Source organism: Nansenia antarctica (assembly GCF_963989245.1).
Source record: "Nansenia antarctica genome assembly, chromosome: 1".
NCBI lineage: Eukaryota > Metazoa > Chordata > Actinopteri > Argentiniformes > Microstomatidae > Nansenia > Nansenia antarctica.
Window position 1 is genome coordinate 65,088,154 of NC_137674.1, and position 21,852 is coordinate 65,110,005.

The following is a 21,852-nucleotide window of genomic DNA, read 5'->3' on the forward strand; positions in this document are numbered from 1 at the left end:
AGCAGATTTATAACGTGTATAACAGGTGTGTAACGTTGATGATTACAATTACCTAGTTGTATTTGTGCAGTGTTTCCCCTAATGCCGTAGTCTAATTTAGTTTTATTACTACCATAGGGTTTATGTACAGTTTTTTTGTGTACAGCAGATGCCTGTAAATGCATTTAACTGCATGAAAAGCACAGTATGCTTTTGTTCCTTTTGTAAATGCTTTCTCTGTTAATTATTATTTATTTCTTATTTTTATATTGAAAATTGCATCATAAATAAATTGTTGCGCAACTTGTTTTGAAATGACCTTACCATCATGAATTACAATGGCAGCTGGGGCGCTTAGGTGGCGTAGCGGGTTAAGCGTTGACCATGTAACCGCAGGGTCCCCGGTTCGATTCCGGCCGGGGACATATCCTGCATGTCATCCCTCCTCTCTCTCTCACCCATCCTTCCTGTCTAAATCTCTACTATATCTGTCAATAAAATGAAAGTGGGACCCACTCAGAAAAAAAACAACTTTAAAAAAAAAACAATGGCAGCAAGCATAGCAGCAAGTTTCATTCATACAGAGATGAGCAATTTCAAGAATTTCAGATGCTGTTTTTCAGGATCAAATTAAACATACTTTTCAGTGTTAACATTTTTATTTATTTATAAAAAATAGATTGCCTAGGTGTCATAGGAACTTGGCATGGCCAGCACATCGATGGGTTGGGGGATGAGGCTAAACCCCCCGGAGAGGGCCACATCATCGTCTGTCATTCCGATGGGAAATTGGAAGGAGAAGTGTTGCGTGAGGCCGGCAAAGAAGAGGAAGCTCCATGCGGGCCCGAGTCTGGCCCACACACACGCCCCCTGACCTGTGAAAGCAAAGGAAGTTGGGGAGGGGAAAGGAGAGGGATGGGGCAGACGAAGAAGGAGGTTGGGATGAGGTTTTTGATGGAGGTACCGTTCCCTTTTGCTCATAACAATTCCACTAGGATAAACACCATTCAATTAGCCTACTACATCTCAAAGACATGATGGGTGTTTTTTTAGAATAGATAGAACTAACGATCCCAGGCTGGTCCTGGTCACTGAGAAAGTGGTGAGGGTAGCACTTCTCCCAGTGGTTCTTATACCAAATTGGAACACAAATGTAAATATTTATAATTTTTAAGCTGTATGCATTTATATTCTGGCTTTAACCTCTAGGTGGTGCTGCAGGCTCCAAAAAGGTCAGGCTAAATTGGCACTATCAGATTTTGTTCAGTGTGAAAAATGATACATAATGTGCTGATTTTCATGCATACTTTCAAAAGTGAACAATGAGGTATTTTTTAGGCTCTTATCTACTGGACTGAAGGGAGGGGAGGCACATTTGTATTCAGCTCATCAATATACAAAGTGCATACAAATTTGGGGTTGCAAATTACAGATTTTTTAACACAATAAGAGAATCTTCTTCTTTAAAGCCACACCAAACAGAACACCTGCCTGTCTGTCTGTCTGCTTGCCTGCCTGCCTTCCTGTCTGCCTGTTTTGATCTCTGACATTGCAGTGCTCAAGGAATGACATAAACTTTTCTAAATATAATTTGAGGCTAAATAATTAGGCTACTTTAAATCATCTCATTTTGACAACATGTTTTTTTTGGCAACCAGTCCTTGGTATTGTGGCTATCATAAAGTAAGTCATATTCTTCATAAAAATCAAGATGTAGGCCTAGTATATGTATTAAATTGAGTTTCCCTATAATTGTGAACATGACGGACTGTGGCTTTAAGGGCACTGTGCCAAATCCTACTAGCGCATAAGACCAGTCCATTGGAATGCACGCTCATTCACGCACATAACTTCAGTTGACAACATCCCTCAGGAAGTGGCACTTCTCATTCCAGCACTGCAGCACAGAACGCCAGCAACCACCTGACCCTCACCAAAATGAAGCCCAAATCAGTCGTATCGAGGTTATTTGATGGCAACACAGAATTGTCAGGTGAGACGCACGCAGGAGGAGCAAGGTATCAGCGACAGGTAGACAGTTCGGAACGGCTGGGGAGCACTGCACCTGGCGATGGCTCACAGGTAGAGAATGGGAACAAGAAGAAAGAGACGTTTTACAGAGAGGTTCATTTCGCCTTTTTACCGGAGAGGTATGAGCCCCTAATTGAGGAGGATGAGGCAAGGGAAAGAGCGAAAGAAGAAAAGAAAAACAAGAAGAAAGAAACATACAAGAAAGTCAAGAAGGTAGGTTGCAGTATGAAAAACGTCACTCTCCCACTGTTTCATTCATCTCTCATATGTGTTTATTTGTTTAATGGCCTGCAAAGGTTTTGGTCAATTCTCATGGACATTTATTTATCCTGTGACCTATCGTGTCTTTGAAAGTCAAATGTACAGTATGTAATAATTACTCTGTAATATCCCCCTTTGCCTGACACATCAGAAAAAAAAATGTAACGACAATGTTGAATTTGCAGATACTTCTTTCAACCATACAAACCCCAGGTCTGTACCCCATTCCCATGTGTTAACATTTAACATGTCTGTGTAAGTAGTAAACCGCTCCCTTAATACAGCACAATCCATCAAATTTAATTTAAAGATTATTTCTGCAGTTATATGACCAAATACATGTTTGAAAGTATGTGAACCCCTTGTGCAATTATAGATTTCTTCAGTTTTTACCATGAAATCTTTATTTAATCAGAACCAGTTGGAGTGGGCAAAAATATCTCAAAACAGATGTCAGAGACTGATTAGTGGCTATACGAGACGTTTACTCCAAGTTATCGCTGCTAATGGAGGTGCCACAAGCTATTGACTGAAGAGGTTCACTTATTTTTGCACCTGCACTAATTTCTTTATAATTTAGTTTTCCTACTACACGCATGATTCTCTCTAAACCAACATATGGAAAAAAATTACTTTATTTAAGGTTCTGATTAAATAAAGATTTCATGGTAAAAACTAAAATAATCTATAATTGCCCAAGGGGTTCACATTCTTTCAAGCAGCACTGTATGTATGTTTGGTCATATAAACTGATGTGTAACATCAATTATAACAATCACAACCACAAAATCAAGATCATTTTGAAATGTAATGACCACAATGTAATGATTTAAATGATACAATAGATTTCGCAGAAGATTGCATTTTAGAAATGTTTTCCTTATATCTCTGGATCGTTACTTTTGATGATTAGTTTATCTCAGATTGCTATTTAAATTGTCATAATCTCCATGATTTAAATTCTCATAATCTCCTTGTTTCTGTGATTCAATTGAGACATGACACTGTGTGAACTATAAGCCAAATGCAATCAATCAACCATGTCTGATCTCTATCTCATAAACCATAAACAATATGTTTGACCACTCTCCAGATGTGTACTACTTCCAAGAACTCACCTGTTTTTGTCTTCTCTGCTGTGGGCAAACATCTTGTTAATGTTCAGGGTTAAAGGGGAATCACTGAATGATAGTTACATGCTAACTCCCCCCTGTCTATATACCCCCCTGTGAATAGGCCATTTCATATGTATATACGTTTACATAACAGATACATTCTCAGATTCCTACCGATCACTTGTTTTTATATCCCCCCTATTTATGTCTATTTATGTCTCATTCTTGTTTTTTATTATCTTAGGACTGTGTTGATTGTTAGCACCTAGGGCTTTTCGTTGTACCTGTTACAATGACAATAAAGATAATTCATTCATAACAAAGGAGATTGGGAAAACTGTATTCTAACTGTTCTCAGAATATGTTGTATTTGAACAAAACTATCGTTGTCTATTTTTCTAAAAGTAGTCATCCTTTCACTATTGGACTAAAACTACTCAAGGCAAAATATACAGTACATCCACTATTTAAATACCAAAAATAAATAAACCAACTGATATTATAAATGAAACATTTTCAATATCTTTAGAATTAACAAAAGTTAATCCCAACCATTTCCATGTGTACAGTACATAGTCTTTGCAGGTTGTCCTGTTTTTGTTGCAGCTTTAGTATGCTTGGAATAGGAGAGTAGCCTCTCTCATGTACAGTAAGTGGGCCAACACTCTCTCTGAGTCCTGTGTGGGCTCACTGGCCCAACTCAACTAGGCTCAGACAGTCACTGGTGAATTACCCAGCTAGACTAAGCCCATTGATTCACTAAAGAGCTTTGGCCCTACTCGATCCCTAAAGCTTTGGTGTAGTGTCACCGCTCCACTCTCTCCGATGTGTACTGCAGCTAAGATAAGCCCATAGGGAATAGTAACGATTAGCCAAAAACATAATAGCGTTGCCAGACAGACTGTCACCCATTGCCTGAAATACTTCTCTGGATCCCTCTACACCAGGGATGTAGGCAAAAACAGTCTCCTTCTCTCACGACTTTATTGTTTCTACAGAAAGGCCGGTTTTGTTATTGTTAAGGTACTTCCAGGTGATTAATGATAGTTACTCCCGTGGCATTTCCTCCTGGCTTTATCAGTGTTGATCTGCTTAAAAGAGTTCCAGTTTTACTGCCCACTCACATGTTACTCTTGGGGATACAATAACTGGGAAAATATCTGCCAATATCACAACGAGTCTGCCAATCCTTATCACTATCATTGTCATGTTTTATATCATGTTTTTATATCATGTTCTTATATCACTATTTGGACTTCTGGTTAGATGCTAAACTGCATTTTGTTGTCTGATACTTGTACTCTGCAGTGACAATAAAGTTGAATCTAATGTAATCTAATCTAATCACTCTATCGTCAACCTGATTTTGGTGACGTGTCTCTCTTTATATTGACACTATCTTGTTCCATTTGAGCCTATAAAGTCCAAGGAAGGTTTATTAAGTTGTGATTTTATTGAAACCGCTTTGGATCTTGGTAAAAACACAAATGTGAGGAGGTCTTACTGTAAATCGAACAATCAAACAATTAAGTCATAAAAGACAACCCTTTTTAATCAAGTTTCAAATAAAGTTTATCAATGAATAACTACATGAATTTACAGTAAACAGAATAACCATGCAATGCCAATTGGGCACTCTGTCAAACCTCAGATGTTATTGTTAGAGAATGACAGGGGTGTTTGGCAGTGTTAACTGCCTCTTTGTTTGTGAGCTTCCTTATGGTTAAAGTTTCCTTATGGTTGACTGTGTTTCATTGTTAGCCATCAGGGAATGAGATCCCTTGAAATAAATATTTTATTTACAAATACTTTGGTCCCGAAAAGCGCTTGCTAAAATGGAGTGTCCTACATAACCCTTGGTTTGTATACAAACATGTTGTAATGGCCAGGGATGTTCTAGGGGTGTGGACCCCTCAAGCTTTTCTGTCTCTGGTGGACGTGTATTTGAATCGTGTGTGCATGCAGAAACACAACCGTTAATATAGGGGTAGTGGTGACCTAGTGGATAGTGAGTTGGACTGGTGCTCAGAAGGTCATTCGTTCAAATCCCACCTGAGAACACCACCACTAGTGTGGCCTTGAGTAAGGCACTTAGCCCTAGATTACGCTTTGGATAAAAGCCTCTGTAAAAAGTCAATTTCTGGGGGTTATATTACTATTAGGCAGGATGTTGTTGTTTGGAATTCAAACTATCTCTTTAAGTTGGGACTTGTTTTGTGTTTTTGGAACATCCTTCACTGACACAGCCAGACACTGGGTCCGTTCGAGTGGCCAGCCCTTTTCCTGAACAGTGAACATGGAAGCCTATTGTCCTGAACTGAAGACTGCTTATTTTAGTTTGAGGAATAAAAAGGACATCAGCAGTTGAGTTTCCCCCTGCTGTTCAGCCATTGTCTGAGAATGGCGCAGAAGATTTACTTCAAATTGCCTCTGTCTAAAATTGCGTTTGATGTTTTAATCCCATATTTTGTACCTAGTTCTGTCATGGAAATGTGTTGAAGAAACTCAAAAACACTTCCTCACATCATGTAACCTCTGTAGAAATAATTAAAAAATCCATTAAAGACAAATAACCACAGTAGTGAAAAGTTTGCATGGACTATGGATGACTGCTTTGTTTGATCATTGTATTGACTTCAGTCTTTGTCTGTCACGTCTTGCAGAATTTCGGCAAGGCCCTTCGCTATAGCTGGAAGTGTTTGATACTCGGTCTTCACAGTTTCGCAGCGGGGTACTCCACCCCACTCTCCGCTGCCTCCACCCTCATCCCAGAGTTCCAAGCGGGCAGGGCCAGGGGCTGAGAGGACCAATCACATTATCCCATAATCCTTTTCACTGTTCACTGACTCTGACCCTGTCCTCAAGAGTCTAGTACTGAGTCACAGAAAATTCCTCAAATCAGAGATCGCATTCTGTTTTGACATTATGAATTTAGATAACCCATAGAATACTGATAAACAATACTTTCTTATTGTAAGATATTACATGTTTATTTGGAGTTATAAGACTGACATTAAATGTAGATATTTTTTATTCTTAAAAAGGAGTAGTAGCTTTAGACTGAGAACATGATTTGCTATTTCGTGTGTTTTTGCACAACAGAAGGATGTCATGATTTAGGATTGTATTGTTTGTCAGATGTTTTATACTTTTACAGTGACTTTTACAGCCGACTCTGAAATGAATGGAATGTTATATATTGGTATATATTTGTGAAATGTTGCATATACTTTAAAATCACTCTGGATACTGTACATGTATATTTAAAAACTCTAAATTACACAGTTACTTATTGCACCCTACACATTCTGAATTATCTTCTCCTACATAACATGTGCCTTTTTCAACTAGAATCTTTCAATTCATATCAAGTAACCAGCTAGTCACCCTGTGTGTTACCATATAAGGAAACGCTGAGTAGGGACACTGAAGTAAGTTGTGAGGCTAAAACACATAGAGATAGAGGATAGGACAGTTTAATCTCTATGACATGAATGATCAGAACATAGTGTTTTCCAGAGTCTCTATGGCATCAGACTAAATGAACCAGGACAGGAGCTTATTAACAAAGGGATTTAGTAACAGGAAAGCCTCAGCAGCATGGAACCATAACAGGAAAGGGGACCAAATCAAGGCTGAGGGCCTCAGCTTGCACCCTGCCGACAGTCCGTTGCTCTAACCAACGGAAGTCAGGGCGGCGCATGTCCCTCTCTGGATGAAGTCTCAAGCGCTGCTCAGAGCAGAACAACAGCTCTGAATTTAATGAATCATTAAATTGAGATCTGTGAGTTTTTTTTTCTTCTCATAAACAAGCCTTGTTGTTGAGATGAAAATGATGTGTTGTTTTTTTGTGTCTGAGTGTTAGTGGCAAGTTGAGTAGTTTGATGTGTGTAAAATAATTATATTTTCTGAGATGGTGGTAGCATACTGTATGCTGGCATAATAGAAATTATTGTAATTTAATATGTATGTAGTATGTAATAATGATTAAGAAAGAAATGACAGGTAGGGATTTGTCTTAGAATGTGTTGGGGGTTAAAGCAAAGTTTGTCATGCAGATGGGTTCAAGAAGATATCATTGCATCAAAAATTATTTAATTGTGTGTTACTTTATCTTGTGAATCTGTCATTCGTTATTCATGCTCCTGTTCAAAAGAATCTGTGAATTATTTGTCTGACCCTGAAATGTATACATATATATATATATTTTGATTACTGAAGTTACAATACTGCTTTATTGTTCACTTTTCTATGGCTTGAATGCATATCTATTTGTGTGGGAATTGATGTTTGTACTGTATGTTAATAAATACAAGTGGAATTGATGTTGTCATAAATTAGTCATATTTGTTTGTGCTGAATAGGTCGGAATATATCATGAATGCCCTCCAGGAACTTATGTGACCTGTCCCTTGCACAACTGTCACATCATAGGAGATCAAGGCAAGAAGACGAGGACGCCAATTTAGACGATTGAGATGCAGCCCCAAGAGGATGTACTGGTTTCTATGGTTGTGTTCGAAATGGTATACTAACTAGCATACTGCCTACTACATACTCAATGAGTACGTACTGCATACTGCCTACTAAATTCATAATAAGTATGCCAATAAGTATGCCATTACCAGCAGACTGTTCACACTGAAGTATGCAGCTCAGTATCCTGGAATGCATTTGCAGGCTTTACCTCCATGGGCTGAAAGCTGTTTTTGTCTCTTAACATGTCATTTCATTGCACAGATTTGAGTGTGTGGATGCTGCTTTTTTGCACTCTATTTGATACTTATCAGCTGCAGCACCTCAGCTAAGTCTGATCACGGATGAGCGGTGGTGTTTTCACTATATTGGGAATGTACATGGTGAAATGCATTCTTAGACATGTCTACATCATCATGATTACACACTTGAAGTGCATGAAATCCAAGTTTATTTGTGTTTTACACACACACACACACACACACACACACACACACACACACACACACGCACGCACGCACGCACGCACGCACGCACGCACGCACGCACACACACACACACACACACACACACACACACACACACACACACACACACACACACACACACACACACACACACACACACACACACACACACGTGCATTCTGGGATACTGAGCTGCATACTTCATTGTGAACAGTGAGTCTGCTGGTAATGCCATACTTATTGGCATATGAATTTAGGCAGTATGCAGTATGTCATTGAGTGTAGCAGGCAGTATGCAGTACTCATTGAGTATCTAGTAGGCAGAATGCTAGTATGCCATTTCGAACACATCCATACTATGCAGCGTGAACACACTACATACTCAAAATTACGTCACGCTAGTATTCCATTCCGAACACAGCCACAGCCTATCCTAGCTCCTGATTACGTACATTTGCTGCGACGGAAAGGCTCTTCCGGGTTCCTCCTTTGAGTTGTTTTGGTTCCACGTAGAGGAAGATTTAGTAAAGATGACCGATCAAAAAGTACAGAATATCAGCTCTATTCCAATCGATGGGTTTAGCAACATACGAATCACATCGATATGGACATTCTTGATGTCTGTAAGTTTGGTTTCTTATTATCTACGGTAACAGTCGACTTCGGCTACACATGATCATACCTCAAAAGCTAACCTCGGCTAGCTTAGCTAGACGGTCCCCATCGTACACACTGTCAGGTTGACTGAGTTGACTGCAGGCTGTTGTGCAGCTAACTCAGTGAACTATACGGTAGGAACTGGCGTTATGCTTGATAAGCAAAAAACAACAACATCAATGCTGTCATTATAACAGGGAAATCAATCATGGCATAGCTGTATGCTATCCGATCAACCAAGATCCTCCGACTTGATGATATTGTTAACAGGCTACTTGTGTACTATACTGTATACTACCGCACCATACTATTAACCTAATGTGCTCTTTATTGTTAGCTACACGTAAATAACACATGGTGCTTGTCTGATGTCATGGCTGCAGGTGCAGTGGTCCGAGCCGTGGCTGATGGGACTGCTGCTGTTCCACGTTGTCTGTCTCCTGATGACTCTCCTTACATGTCGATTCTACCGGGTGCAAATCTGTCAGTTCCTGGTTATGGGTAAGTGGAAGCATCCAGTTATCTTGTCAAAGTGCTTACATTTACCCTTCAAATTTGAATTGTAACACCGCAGCCACAAAGGTATTTTAGGCCCAGTCCAATACAGTTTTCGAATTTTCTCTTTCTCTCACTTCACCTAATAAGCGCCGAAAATAAAAAAAGACTACCTTTGTGCCTATGTGTGTGCCCACTTTATGTGCCCACGTTATATACTCTGAATAGCAGGTACTGGCCGTCATCATTTACTCTCTCTCCACAGTTTGCATGGTGTACAGTGCTGAATATCTAAACGAGCTGGCAGCTATGAACTGGAAGTAAGTTTTGAATCCAACAGCAGCATATGAATGTTGTGATAAGTTTGATGGAAGCTTTTTCAGTTCTCTAAGTTGGCACCTTGAACTAAATTAGATCACGGTTAACAGGCTAATTCACATGCAAACATTCTTGACATTAATGGCAAAAATACAGTAATACTATGCACATTCTATTACCGTACACTTTTTTGTGAACAATATATTTGATTGTTTTCTTTGAATATGAAAGACTGAAAAATGCATTCAACAATAGATGGGGTTCATTGCACCAAAACACCCAAAACAAACATTGTCTTATATTTGTTCGCAGGTCGTTTTCCCAGTTCCAGTACTTTGATTCCAAAGGGATGTTCATTTCTTTGGTCTTTTCCATTCCCCTTTTGTGCAACACAATGATTATTGTGGTAAGTCTTTTAAATATGTTTTAGTGCATTTATTTATGTATTTAGTCTATCATTTTAGATTTACTACCGCAATAATGTTGTCCAACTGGCCCAGTAGGCTGATGTAGTGATGCAACCTGTGATTAGATAACTTTGTTAATTCGTTTATTCAGATTTCCTATGGGCTGTTATCAGCAACAGCTACTCTTCCTGGGGTCCACAGTAAAACATATCCCATGTCACAAACCATTACACCAACTAGAAAGAAAGCACAAACTAAACCTAATACCAGAAATCCAGAAACCAGAAACCCTTCTGCATGAGTGAAACCATTTCTCAAACCATTTCTCAAACCATTTCTCAACCATATCAAAGGAGAGGCAGCAGCATCAGCTGTGGTGTCCTAGGTTTGTCTAGTCCTGAGTATGTGTTAACTGTCCAAGGTGTGTGTCCTTCAGGCTGTGTGGGTGTACAGGACCTTCTCCACCATGACAGAGCTGAAGACCCTGCAGCTGAAGAGGAAGGCCCGTAGAGAGATGAGTAAGAAGACCGAGTGATCTCTCCTTTCTAATGGATTTCCAATGGGATTTCTGCTGTGCTGTTTAGCAGACGCCTTTATCCAAAGTGACTTACAACAAATATATTTGTCTAAGCAAATGAATCATCTATCCACCAGTCATAGCAGGAAAAACTAATCTATGCTCAGGCCTGGAGCCATTGGCAGTCGTCATGCTAGAAGAAAGAAGAATTTCTTAAAAAAATAAAAAATATATATAATGACACTGGAGAAACTGTACAGGGGTAGAGGGTAAGTAGATGTCTCAGTGGGGACAGTTAAGGTGTAGCCTGAAGAGCTGGGTCTTCAGTCTACGGCGAAAGATGGGGAGTGATTCTGGGGATCACCTCCACTTTAGTCAGCACTACAAGCAAGCATCACAGAGTGATTGGCACCGGTGCCCTTGTTCACTGAATGTTTTATCGGTAGCAGAACTGCACAATAAATGTGTGCAGTATGAGAAAAGGAACTTGAAGGGGTTAATCGCAATTTCCCCACAATGTTTTGGTTACTTTTATTGTATTATTGTGTTCTGACTGAAAGTCACTTCTGTTATTCCAGTTGTTGATCTAACTGATGAGGACTGGATATGAAGGGTATGATGGTATTAAAGGTTGTTTTGGTTATGTTATATATTATGTGCTTATCTTGTCATTTATGACGATTGTTTCATGGCACTCAGTCAGCATAGACATATTTTACTAAGGGGACCAAATAATCCATATATATTATATCAAAACTAGGGGTGGGCATCGACGATCGATAATTGATCGATAAGGATCTTGGTCGATCACAAAATAAAACATTTGGTCGATCACAAAAAAAAAAAAAAAATTTGTTTTATTTTGTGATCGACCAAGATCCTTATCGATCAATTATCGATCGTCGATGCCCACCCCTAATCAAAACCATTTGATCTGATATCTTTTGTTCTGTTTTATTTCCTTAAAAGGTCCTTGTTCTGCGCAACTGTATAAGTGTATGTACTGATTGTAAATGTTAGTCTTATGGAAAATAAAGTATATGACAGACATCTGATGTATTCCAATTTGAAATTCCAGAATTTCTCCAAAGCTGCCCTCTGCAACTTGGAATTGGCTAGCCTACCATTCCAGGTAAGCATTTTGTGGCATTACATTTATTGAAAGCAACCGGAGAACCAGTTTATCGACACGACAATGCTGAAAAGTTACGGCTTATATTGTAATTGTTGGGAGAGAGCTGCGTTTCAGGACACGTGAGTGCAGTATCCATCTTCTATGTTGCTCCACAGTCTGAGAGAGAGAGAAAAAGCCTATACAGTCCTTATGCTGCTGCAACCTCAAACCTTACTGATTTTACCTCTGAAGTAATTGTTACTTTAAGAGCAGCCACTTAGCAGAACTGTTTTGGTTACTTTTACCCGCAGCAGCAGCAGCAGCACGCTTTTCATATCGTAAACAAAGTAGTGGGCCAACCAATTCCATTCTATGCAATCGTCCATGCACAATCTCTGTTCTAAGTTCAGTCATCTAGCTGTTCTCTACTTGTCCACAAGAGGGCGATGGTGACCAAATGACTGCACTGTGTGCTGTGTCCACAAGGCAACACAAGAAAAGGATCAATAGCAAAGGAGCCTTTTATAAGGATAAAAAGGATAAACAGCATAGTTCAATGGATAATGCTACAATAGCGCACATCCAGAGAAATTATACAGGCTCAAGGGAGGCTGGTGGAGGTAGATGTGTGTGTTTCATGCCATTCCCATTTGCTTTCCATGCATTACAATGAGCCTGTCATTCGACTTCTATTTCTACCAGACAAAAGCAGGTCAGGCTGATCTTTGACCGAAAAAGAGGATAGCATTACACACTGTAAAGTGAAGCTGTTCTTTAAAGACACGCCAATAATGCATTTAAAGCCCAGATCACTTTTTTTTTTTCCGAACTTGCACCCCATTTTTCACTCTTTATCTCAGAGGGGAGAGGAGGAACGTCTCCTTGAATCCAGCTGTACGTTGTTATTTATTCATATCATTCTTTATGTATTTTCCCAGATGTGTACGACGTGTGTTGGTATGCTGTTGCTTTATGGATCTGTCAGGTTTGATGGGTGATAAGGTCAAGGCTGAAAGTCATCTGAGGAGTTTGAGGGGTTGTGGATGGGGATCGGGTGGAGGCGGTTGGGGCGGGGGGGGGGAGTTGGACTTGAACTTGGCAGGCTCTTGTCTCTGGTGTGTTGCAAGCCAAGGGTTTAGGGTTTTTTCCCTCTGTGATAGCTGTGATGCCAAGAGAGCAGCTTTAGAAGTTCCCCTCCTATAGCCTGGCAGGTGTTCCATGGCTGCAGGCCTGCGTGCATGCTAAAGACCTAACAGTAGAATATGTTCTGCTATATAAACCCTCTGGGATGTGGGAGCAGCCGGGAGGAGATGTAAAATCAAAGAAGATACAAGACAGACAGAGAGAGGGAGGTGTGGTGGTCGTGGAAATAGTGTGATGGTGTCTATGGGGCTCATATGGGGATATTTATCCATTTATATCCGTTTCCAAATGTATAAAGTCGAATGGGAGAGAATGTTCTAGCAGGTGCTTTTAACTCTCGTCCGTTTGGATTCTCTGCATCCAATATTGGCTCTGGCTTTAATCAGCCGCTTGATAACACGCTGTCAAATCAGAGTGTGGTCTCGCATACATTTGTTGAAACTCGACTGAAACGCCAACGGCGAAGAACCTAAGCCTAAGAATTGGACTCCCGTGTACCTGTACATTGGATGTGATGAAAGCATTTCTGATTCTGATTCTGATTCTAAACAGCTGTTTTTATTCGTTGTGGTCATTGATGATGCCCAGCCGAAACCCTTGCGTTCTCCTGCAGCTGAGCGAGATCATGAATGAGTCGGCATCATCAATCTCTCTCGGCTATCGCTGTTGTTAGGGAATTCCTTCTTGATTTCATTCCCAGATCCGGCCCTGCCGGCACCGGCTTCAAGGAAGCTGTTAGAATAATTCCCAAGGTTTTGGGAAGTTGTGAATCGGATTTGGCAAAAGCATCTGCAAACCATCCTCACAAACCCCTGGCAAAAAAAAACAACTGTTGAAATAACAAGGAATAAGCGGCTTCTGCCAATTTTTGTTTTAGATTCCTCCACCTCCCCAACCCGCCACCCCTTCAAAATATCCCGCTGTATGTCCCATCTTACATCTCACTGATTACATTTTTAAAATGTTGCCGTTTAGCATACGCCTTTATCCAAAGTGACATACAACAAATACATTTGACTAAGTAAGTGAATCATCTATCCACTAGTCATAGCAGGACAAAAGTAATCTATGCTCAGGCCAGGGGCCATTGGCAGTCATCGTGCTAGAAGAAGGAAATTATATATTTTTTATTTTATTTACGAAATTACAAATTACGAAGATTATGAAACCACATGTTGAAATGCTGTGATGGATGGACGAAGCCAAATAAAAACAAAACATTTATAGGAGTTTGTGTTCCCCTTGAGATAAACAGCTCTAATTTTGTGTTTCTTACCACATGTCACGGTGGCTCCAAGTTTAGATCCCAACTAACACAGGCTGTAAGCAATGACATCACAGAAATTACACTATCCCTTGAACCTTCTCATGAGTGCACTTCCTAGATGTAGTTTATACACTTGGAGCTTCTTTAACTCAGTGATTCAGGATACTAGGTGCATGAGAGAAGATCTTTAGAGCGGACCTAGCCATGTCAGAGAGGGGAAAAGTGGCCAGTAGTGCTCGAAAGCATTCTACTTCATGGGGGTGTTACCATTTATTGAGCTGGAAGCTGTGTGTGTGACGCCGACTGAGTTTACTGTAAATATCCCTCTCTCATTATTGTGTTGTAACTGATCCTGTTCATGGGAGTAAGTGGGTTTCCGTGGGTTCTCCATCTCTACCATCAAGTGAACCGCATTGGTGCTGATTGTGCACCTTCCTGCCTTGTTATGGTATGTGACACTGCAAGGCCTTGCACGCTTCCCATCATCCCCTGTGACGTGGGCTTCCTTCTCCCCAGTCACGTGACCTGAGTGTCCAGGGTTCCCGTCACAACCTCGCGTTTCGCTCTGATGATAGCGCGGGATAGCCTCACCCACGATGAAATCGGATATAGCAGCGCACACACACAGACAGACACACACACACACACACACACACAACTTTGCACTTTGCACTTGTACATTTAAATGCAGAGAGCCATACACACAAGCACTCACACACTAATCCACATAGGTATCTCTTTCTCCCTCTCAGCCTCTCTCTCTCTCTCTATCTATCTCTCTCTCTCTATCTCTCTCTCTCTCTCTCACACACACACACACACACACATACACATCAAGTCAACCACACAGCTGTTGCTCCCGTGCTAAAACGTTTCCTAGAAAGTGGCACTCATCTGATACTACTAGCTACCGTTTGTTCTTTCAAGGAATTCACCGCCTGTCAGAGAGGAAGGGCAGGGAGGAGTAAGAGGGGTAGGAGAGGGAGGGGGAGGAGAAGGGGAAACAAAGGAAGATCTTTCTGGTTATAGATCATTATGGTCGTTTGATGACGCCCAAGTGGCTAATTTATCGACAGATGGCAATAGTACACACAGACTCCGCGCAGGAAATGCCCTTGCTTGGAAACAAGACTCTAGCAGGAACAAGAAGACAATAATAGCACGTAGAATACTACGTGCAGGAAATACACTTGCTTGGAATCAAGTCGCTAGCAGGAACAAGCCAAGTGAATGATAAATGGAGAATTTACTGCTACTGAACTTAAAGTCATTTAATCTCAATCTTATCACTAGTGACCAATGGACCCACTTATCGTGGTGATGGGATGATTAATGGATATAGGCCCCATTTACACAGATTTCACATATGATTATGATAGAGTAGTGAATATAGAATGAACTGGATTCTACTCCATATGCGATCATAATGGCAATTGGGGCTAATGCTTCTGCTGTAGACCGTATCCAATTGCGATTGTCTGCACAATATGTCATAGTGTAATACATTCCATTTAGCTTACATTTGTATCCAAAGTGGCTTACCTTGCAGTGAGTGCGTACATTTATCAGTATATGTGGCACGTTCTAATGCTTTGGTCCTCATATCGGGATCCGATGTAATGATCAGACTTTTCTTTCGAAAAATGTGAATACATTTCCGCGTTGTTGAAAATCAATGACACATCGCTAGTCAACTAACACAGCTTGTTTTGTGAGCCTGCTAACAATGCAAAGTAGTGTTATGTATAGTTAACTAGGTAGCAGTGGGGATTACTCGCCGAATCCATTGCATTGCAGTATTTTGGCTTGACTAGCGAGTTTGTGTTGTGATTCTCAACAACGTTGAAACGTAGTTCCGTGTTTCAAAAGAAAAGTCTGAACATTTTGATTGGTTGCCGGTATGAGGACCAAAGCATTAGAACGTGTCACATATATGGTCCCAGGGAGGAATCAAACCCACAACCTAAGCGTTGTTAGCGCCCTGCTCTACCAACTGAGTCTTGGGTACATTTCTGTCTTGATCCTGCACACTGTGTCCATTTGTTGGTTGTCCATGTATGATACATCGCTGTGGCCCTCAACTAAGATAAGATTCAACGTCATTGAACAGTACAAGTAGTGAGACAACGTTGTTCTGCACACGTCTCTCCCCCCCCAGGGGGAACAGAGGCACATGATCAGCCATCTTCGGCCCCTGGAGCAGTTAGGGGTTAAGTGCCTCACTCAAGGGCACAACAGCACCTTAGATATGATGCCAGTAACCCTCCAGTCACCAGCTCACCTCTGGCTCCCTCCTGGGGGTGGGGATTGAACCATCGACCTACCGATTGCTGGCCGGCCTCTCTAACCTCTCTAGGCCACCTGCAACTAGTTGGCTTATGGGGATATATGAATGAATGAATGAATGAATGAATGAATGAATGGTCTTTATTGTCATTGCTATAGTACAGGTACCAAACAACGACATTTTAGGAGGGGTGGCTCCCCTGGTGCTAGGAAAGAAAAAAAAACTGAAAAAAAACACAAGAAGGGAAGGAGCTGGTTTACATAAATAAAGGCTGTGTACACTATCCACTATACTATACTGTACAGATAGACGACTAGGGTTGTCATATTGCACATAGTGTTATTGCACATTCATTTGAAGTGTCGCAGTTTGCAGGCTAGAAATGTACATATTTGTGCCTCAGCACTACACCTGATTTTTTCAGTCCAGCAGCTGCCATCAATCCGTCCAGACTGTCCAGGGCCCAGAACCTAGGTCTTTGCTGTGTTCAGGGCCTGGATGGCCCTGGGGTAGAAGCTGTTCTTCAGTCTGTTTGTCCTTGCGGCCATGGTCCTGTACCGCCTTTTCGAGGGCAGCCGGGTAAAGTGTTCGTACCCAGGGTGGGTTGGGTCTCTGGAGATCTTGGAGGCCTTCCAGAGAGGGGAGGGGGGCGCCGGTGATCTTCTGGGCTGTTCTCACGACTCTCTGTAGCGCATTTCTCTCCGCGGTTGTGCAGCTGGAGAACCAGTTGCAGATGCCGTAGGTGAGGATGCTCTCCATTGCGCCGCGGTAGTAGGCCACCATTATCTCCTGCTTGATGTGTTCCTTCCTGAGGACTCTCAGGAAGTAGAGCCGCTGTTGTATGGTATTATATCTGTTCTAAACATCAATTTGATGCATGGTATTATTATGGCAGGTATTATATCTGTTCTAAACATCAATTTGATGCATGTATGTTTCAATGTATGTCTCAATGAGTAGGTTATGAGGAAGATGGTGATGACTGGAATTGGCTTCTCCTCCAGACACAGAAGGTGATGCGCGGGACAATCAATTTCCACAGTCTACATCTGGCTTGCAGACTGATATCCGTTTTCAAAAGTGACATCTGCCCTAGACGTTCTGTTTCTATGTTTTCTGCGATGAGTGAGATTTCCATGCTGTTTATGGGCCATGACCACCATAAAACACCTCCTTAACACACACACACACACACAGACACACACACACACACACACACACACTCACACAAATGTACACACACACACACACACACTTACTCACACTCAGACAAACACAAACGCACACAAACTCAAACTCGACACCTCCGGCTCAAGAAATGTATTAATCCTTCATAATGCCAGGATCTCATCAGCTCCACCTCACTTTCGACCCCAACACACAGAGTAAACACACACACACACACACACACACACACACACACACACACACACACACCATGCGCCAAAAAAACAAAACGCCAGAAAGCCCACCCAATCACTTGCAGATAAGAGATTATGTGTGAGTCTGGCCCCGTAGTTGTACGATAAACTTTCTGTCCAAGAACTTCCATACACACTCCCTCCCATCTGGCCCTGAGTACCTGGCCCACTGCCAATTTGAATACAATCTACATTTCCATCTCCCATGTTTATTTTAATCAGAAAGCCGTAAATTCCCTTTTTACTGAAGAGATGCAAATCTCTGGGATTTACAAATTGCTTTGATGGTGCCCTTGCTGTTTCTGGCCTTGAGTTACAGTAGACTAAGTTAGAGGGGTTGGAGAGTGTCCTTCCCCCACCTACTCCCTCTTAGCCAGAGAGGTCTTTCAATAGGATTGTCTGCCCCTCTCTTCAAGGGTTTAGGAAGAGGGTGGAGGAGAGGGGGGCATTACGCACACACTGCCACACACACGCCGACACACACTCACACACACACACACACACACACACACGCATACAAACTCTATTGACGTCCTCTAATTATCTGAACTCAAGAGCTGAGCTGGGGAGTGTCGTAGATGTAGGATGTTACACAGACACACGTACACACACACACACACACACACACACACACACACACACATGCAGTACAATTGATCCACTGGGGGACCTACGTCTTAACCTTTCCTCACTGCTTCATATTATGCTAACGTTTCTCTTTTGTCCTCCAAGATAATTCATGATTCATAAACCAAGGGCCACAGTAAATTCTTGCAAAAACTGTCCCGTCCACATGCGTTAGATGAATTCTCCACACGTGCAATTAATGTCAATGAACAATGTTAATACTGTAGGTGTTCCCATTTGCAGTTGAAAGCTTTGGCCTATTAAAGACACTAATTATACTAACAAGGAGCTGAGCCAAAGATGTGTCATAGCCTGAATGCAGAGGGTAGTGTTACTGCTTGTCTATATGAAGTACATCATGGCTTGATCGTATTATGACAGGCTAGCCTGAGGAAACAGGCATCTTTATTCAATAGTATGAAACAATGTGTTTTCTTCGTTTTTCCTTGGCTCATATGGAATTGTAACGTATATCCTGGCAGGGGTATAGTATCTGATTCCAGGTTGTGGAGAAAGCAGGATTTCCCCTATGGTGATGCCACAATCCTAGGGTCACACCAGCATTAATGTTCTGTGCCAAGGCCAGCACTCAACTGTGATTGATACGGGCAGTTTGGACAGGCTGTGTGTGTGTGTGTGTGTGTGTGTGCGTGCGTGCGTGTGTGTGTGTGTGTGTGTGTGTGTGTGTGTACGTGACAAACACAGAGGGGCAGATTCCAGTTGGAGTGTTAGTCCACTGTTGGAATGGGTTAGTGTTAGTGTGTGTCCAAGGCCATCGACCAAGAGGGTCAAGGAGATTTATTGCGCCATGCAAGCAACAGTCCAGAACAAGCATGAAACTGAATCTCTAAACAGAAAAAGTTAAAAATTAAACTGCCAAGACTGTCATAAACATAAGTGACAAAATCAAAGACCATTCTAAGATGTCTCTCACCAACACATGAAATATGCAGTGTAGTTCTCACACTAAGGCGTCAGCCATGTAATCGCAAGGTCCCTGGTTCGATTCCGGCCGTCAACATATCCTGCATGTAATCCCAACTCTCTCTCACCCATCCTTCCTGTCAATCTCTACCGTCTCTATCTCAATAAAGCAAAAATGCCCTAAAAAACGTAGCCATAGATCTCTTTGGCATAGGTGAACAAAATCTGCCATCTATAGCTGCTATATCTGCTATCTGTCTGGAGAGAACCAGGGACAGTGAACGGGTTCTTCCCAGGATATTCCAGCAGCGTGGCGTCGGATTGCATCCTCAAAACCTGACTTGTTTATTTATGTCAAAATGCGTAAAGAAAAAAAAACACAGCTAAAACGCTGAATTTCACTGAGCAACATCATAACACATTCACTTTGTTTTTAACAATGATGTCATTGTCTATCAAAAACAGTTACTCTATCGTTACTAAATATATAGTTAATTTTCCTGGAAGTGTTTACATAGTGGGGCCGCCAAGTTCACAGTGTGGCGCTGCGCCACTCTTCCATTCATTGGGGAGAATGCTGAGTCATGAGTATGCCAATACCAATACGAGTATGCCAATACCAATACGAGTATGCCAACAAACAGCATATAAGAGATCCCAGTAGCAATAGTAAGCATCAAGTGTGACCACACACTATAGAGCATGGTGCAAACAAAGCTTAGCTTGTGGGTCCAGTTCTGTCACTAACCCGGCTCAAAGGGAAGGACAAGAAGGGAGACGGAGAAGTCAGGGGTAGAGAAAATAATCCATATTTTATTACTAACTAAAGTAAATAGAATAGAAGTGGGATGTGATAGTCAGTACAATCAATGGTGTGGGCGAGTGATCAGTAGGCATGTGGAATGTTGTAAGGTAGTGGTGGTCTAGTGGATAGTGAGTTGGACTTGTGATCGGAAGGTTGTGAGTTCAAATCCCGCCTGAAGCCACACCACTACTAGTGTGCCCTTGGGTAAGGCACTTAGCCCTCAGTTACTCCAGGGGGAATGTCCCTGTAATTGGTAATTGTAAGTCGCTTTGGATAAAAGCGTCTGCTAAATGGCAAAATTATTAATTATTAATTATAAGGTGTAAACACAAGAAAAAAGGTCTGCCACAAACAAAAGGGTCAAAAAGTATGCTCCTGCATGGAGAGAGACTGAGGCTGTGTTCAGAATGGCATACTAGCATACTATTCATACTAGATATGACGTAGATTTTGAGTATGCAGTGCGTTCACACTCTACAGTATGTGAAATTTGAGTACGCGCGAAATCTAGTATGTATAGTATCTATACTAGATTCGCCACATTTCTAAGTACGGATCGAGACCATACTATTTCCACTCAACTGCCCCAAAATACATTGCGCTTCTCTTCAGTCTCGTCAAACTGTGTCATACAAACTTGTCATACAGCTGTTGTTTACATGGTCCGAGAGCCTGGAGACCGAAAACTTGCAATAAACAACATATTTTGTACAGATTTGAGTATGCGGATGCTGCACTCTATTTGATACTCTTCAGCTGCAGCACCCCAGCTAAGTCTGATCATGGATGAGAGGTGGTATTTTCACTATATTCGTCATTTACATGGTGAAATGCATTCTTAGATGTCTATGTCGTCATGATTACAAAGATGCCACTTGAAATATATAAAATCCAAGTTTATTCGTGTCTTACACACACACACACACACACACACACACACACACACACACACACACACACACACACACACACACGTTCATGAATGGTCCCAGTATTGTAGCTTCAGAAGGAACAAGTTGTTTTTTATTGTGCTTGTGCACTATATGTTATTGCTCTTTTATCCTGTTCTTTTACCAACTGCTAAGACAACAATATAGTAAGCTAGTTACTTTAGCTAGCTAAAGATATTGGCCCCCAAATAATTTTCAACTTGTTTAGCTATAATGTTCCCGACATTTCTGTCGAAGTAGTAAAGGTATCTACCGGTATCTATGGTATCTATAGTAACTAAGGTAATGTAGCTAGTGAACAGAAGTAGGAAAGAAAATTCAGATAAGATATAAACGGGTTATTTTGATAAACTGGCCGCATTTTGGGAATATACATTCTCGCCTGAAAACATATTAAAACTTGTTAACATGTTAACACTTAGCCAAAAACACTGAGCCAAAATTACAACATCTTTTAGCCCATGGAGGTAAAAGAAATGGAGGATTTAAAATCCCCACTGCCGGCCTTCTGCATTCTGGGATACTGCGATGCAGCATACTCCAGTGTGAACAGTCGGCTGGTATTGGCATACTTATTATGAATTAAGTATG

At 41.3% G+C, this 21,852-nt stretch overlaps 2 protein-coding genes across 2 annotated transcripts; both read left to right on the forward strand.

Annotated features, from left to right (window-relative positions):
• Positions 1 to 1,917: 1,917 nt before the first annotated feature.
• LOC308152107 (required for drug-induced death protein 1-like) lies at positions 1,918 to 6,187 on the forward strand (the record flags this gene model as incomplete). Its single annotated transcript, XM_080525017.1, has 2 exons — positions 1,918 to 2,223; positions 6,050 to 6,187. The coding sequence occupies 2 exons, from the start codon at positions 1,918 to 1,920 to the stop codon at positions 6,185 to 6,187; spliced, it is 444 nt and encodes a 147-aa protein (XP_080381143.1).
• Positions 6,188 to 8,827: 2,640 nt separating this feature from the next.
• tmem18 (transmembrane protein 18) lies at positions 8,828 to 11,474 on the forward strand. Its single transcript, XM_080547192.1, has 5 exons — positions 8,828 to 8,952; positions 9,370 to 9,487; positions 9,747 to 9,801; positions 10,112 to 10,205; positions 10,643 to 11,474. Exons 1-5 carry the CDS (start codon positions 8,860 to 8,862, stop codon positions 10,739 to 10,741), a joined length of 459 nt encoding a protein of 152 aa, XP_080403318.1. The 5' UTR covers positions 8,828 to 8,859; the 3' UTR covers positions 10,742 to 11,474.
• The last annotated feature ends 10,378 nt before the right edge of the window (positions 11,475 to 21,852 follow it).

Bases quoted from the DNA above. Each gene is read 5' to 3' on its own strand.
- tmem18 (XM_080547192.1), top strand. From the start codon at position 8,860: ATGACCGATCAAAAAGTACAGAATATCAGCTCTATTCCAATCGATGGG. The intron at 9,488-9,746 runs GTAAGTGGAAGC...CTCTCTCCACAG, and splicing joins CTGTCAGTTCCTGGTTATGG to TTTGCATGGTGTACAGTGCT. The intron at 10,206-10,642 runs GTAAGTCTTTTA...TGTGTCCTTCAG, and splicing joins GCAACACAATGATTATTGTG to GCTGTGTGGGTGTACAGGAC.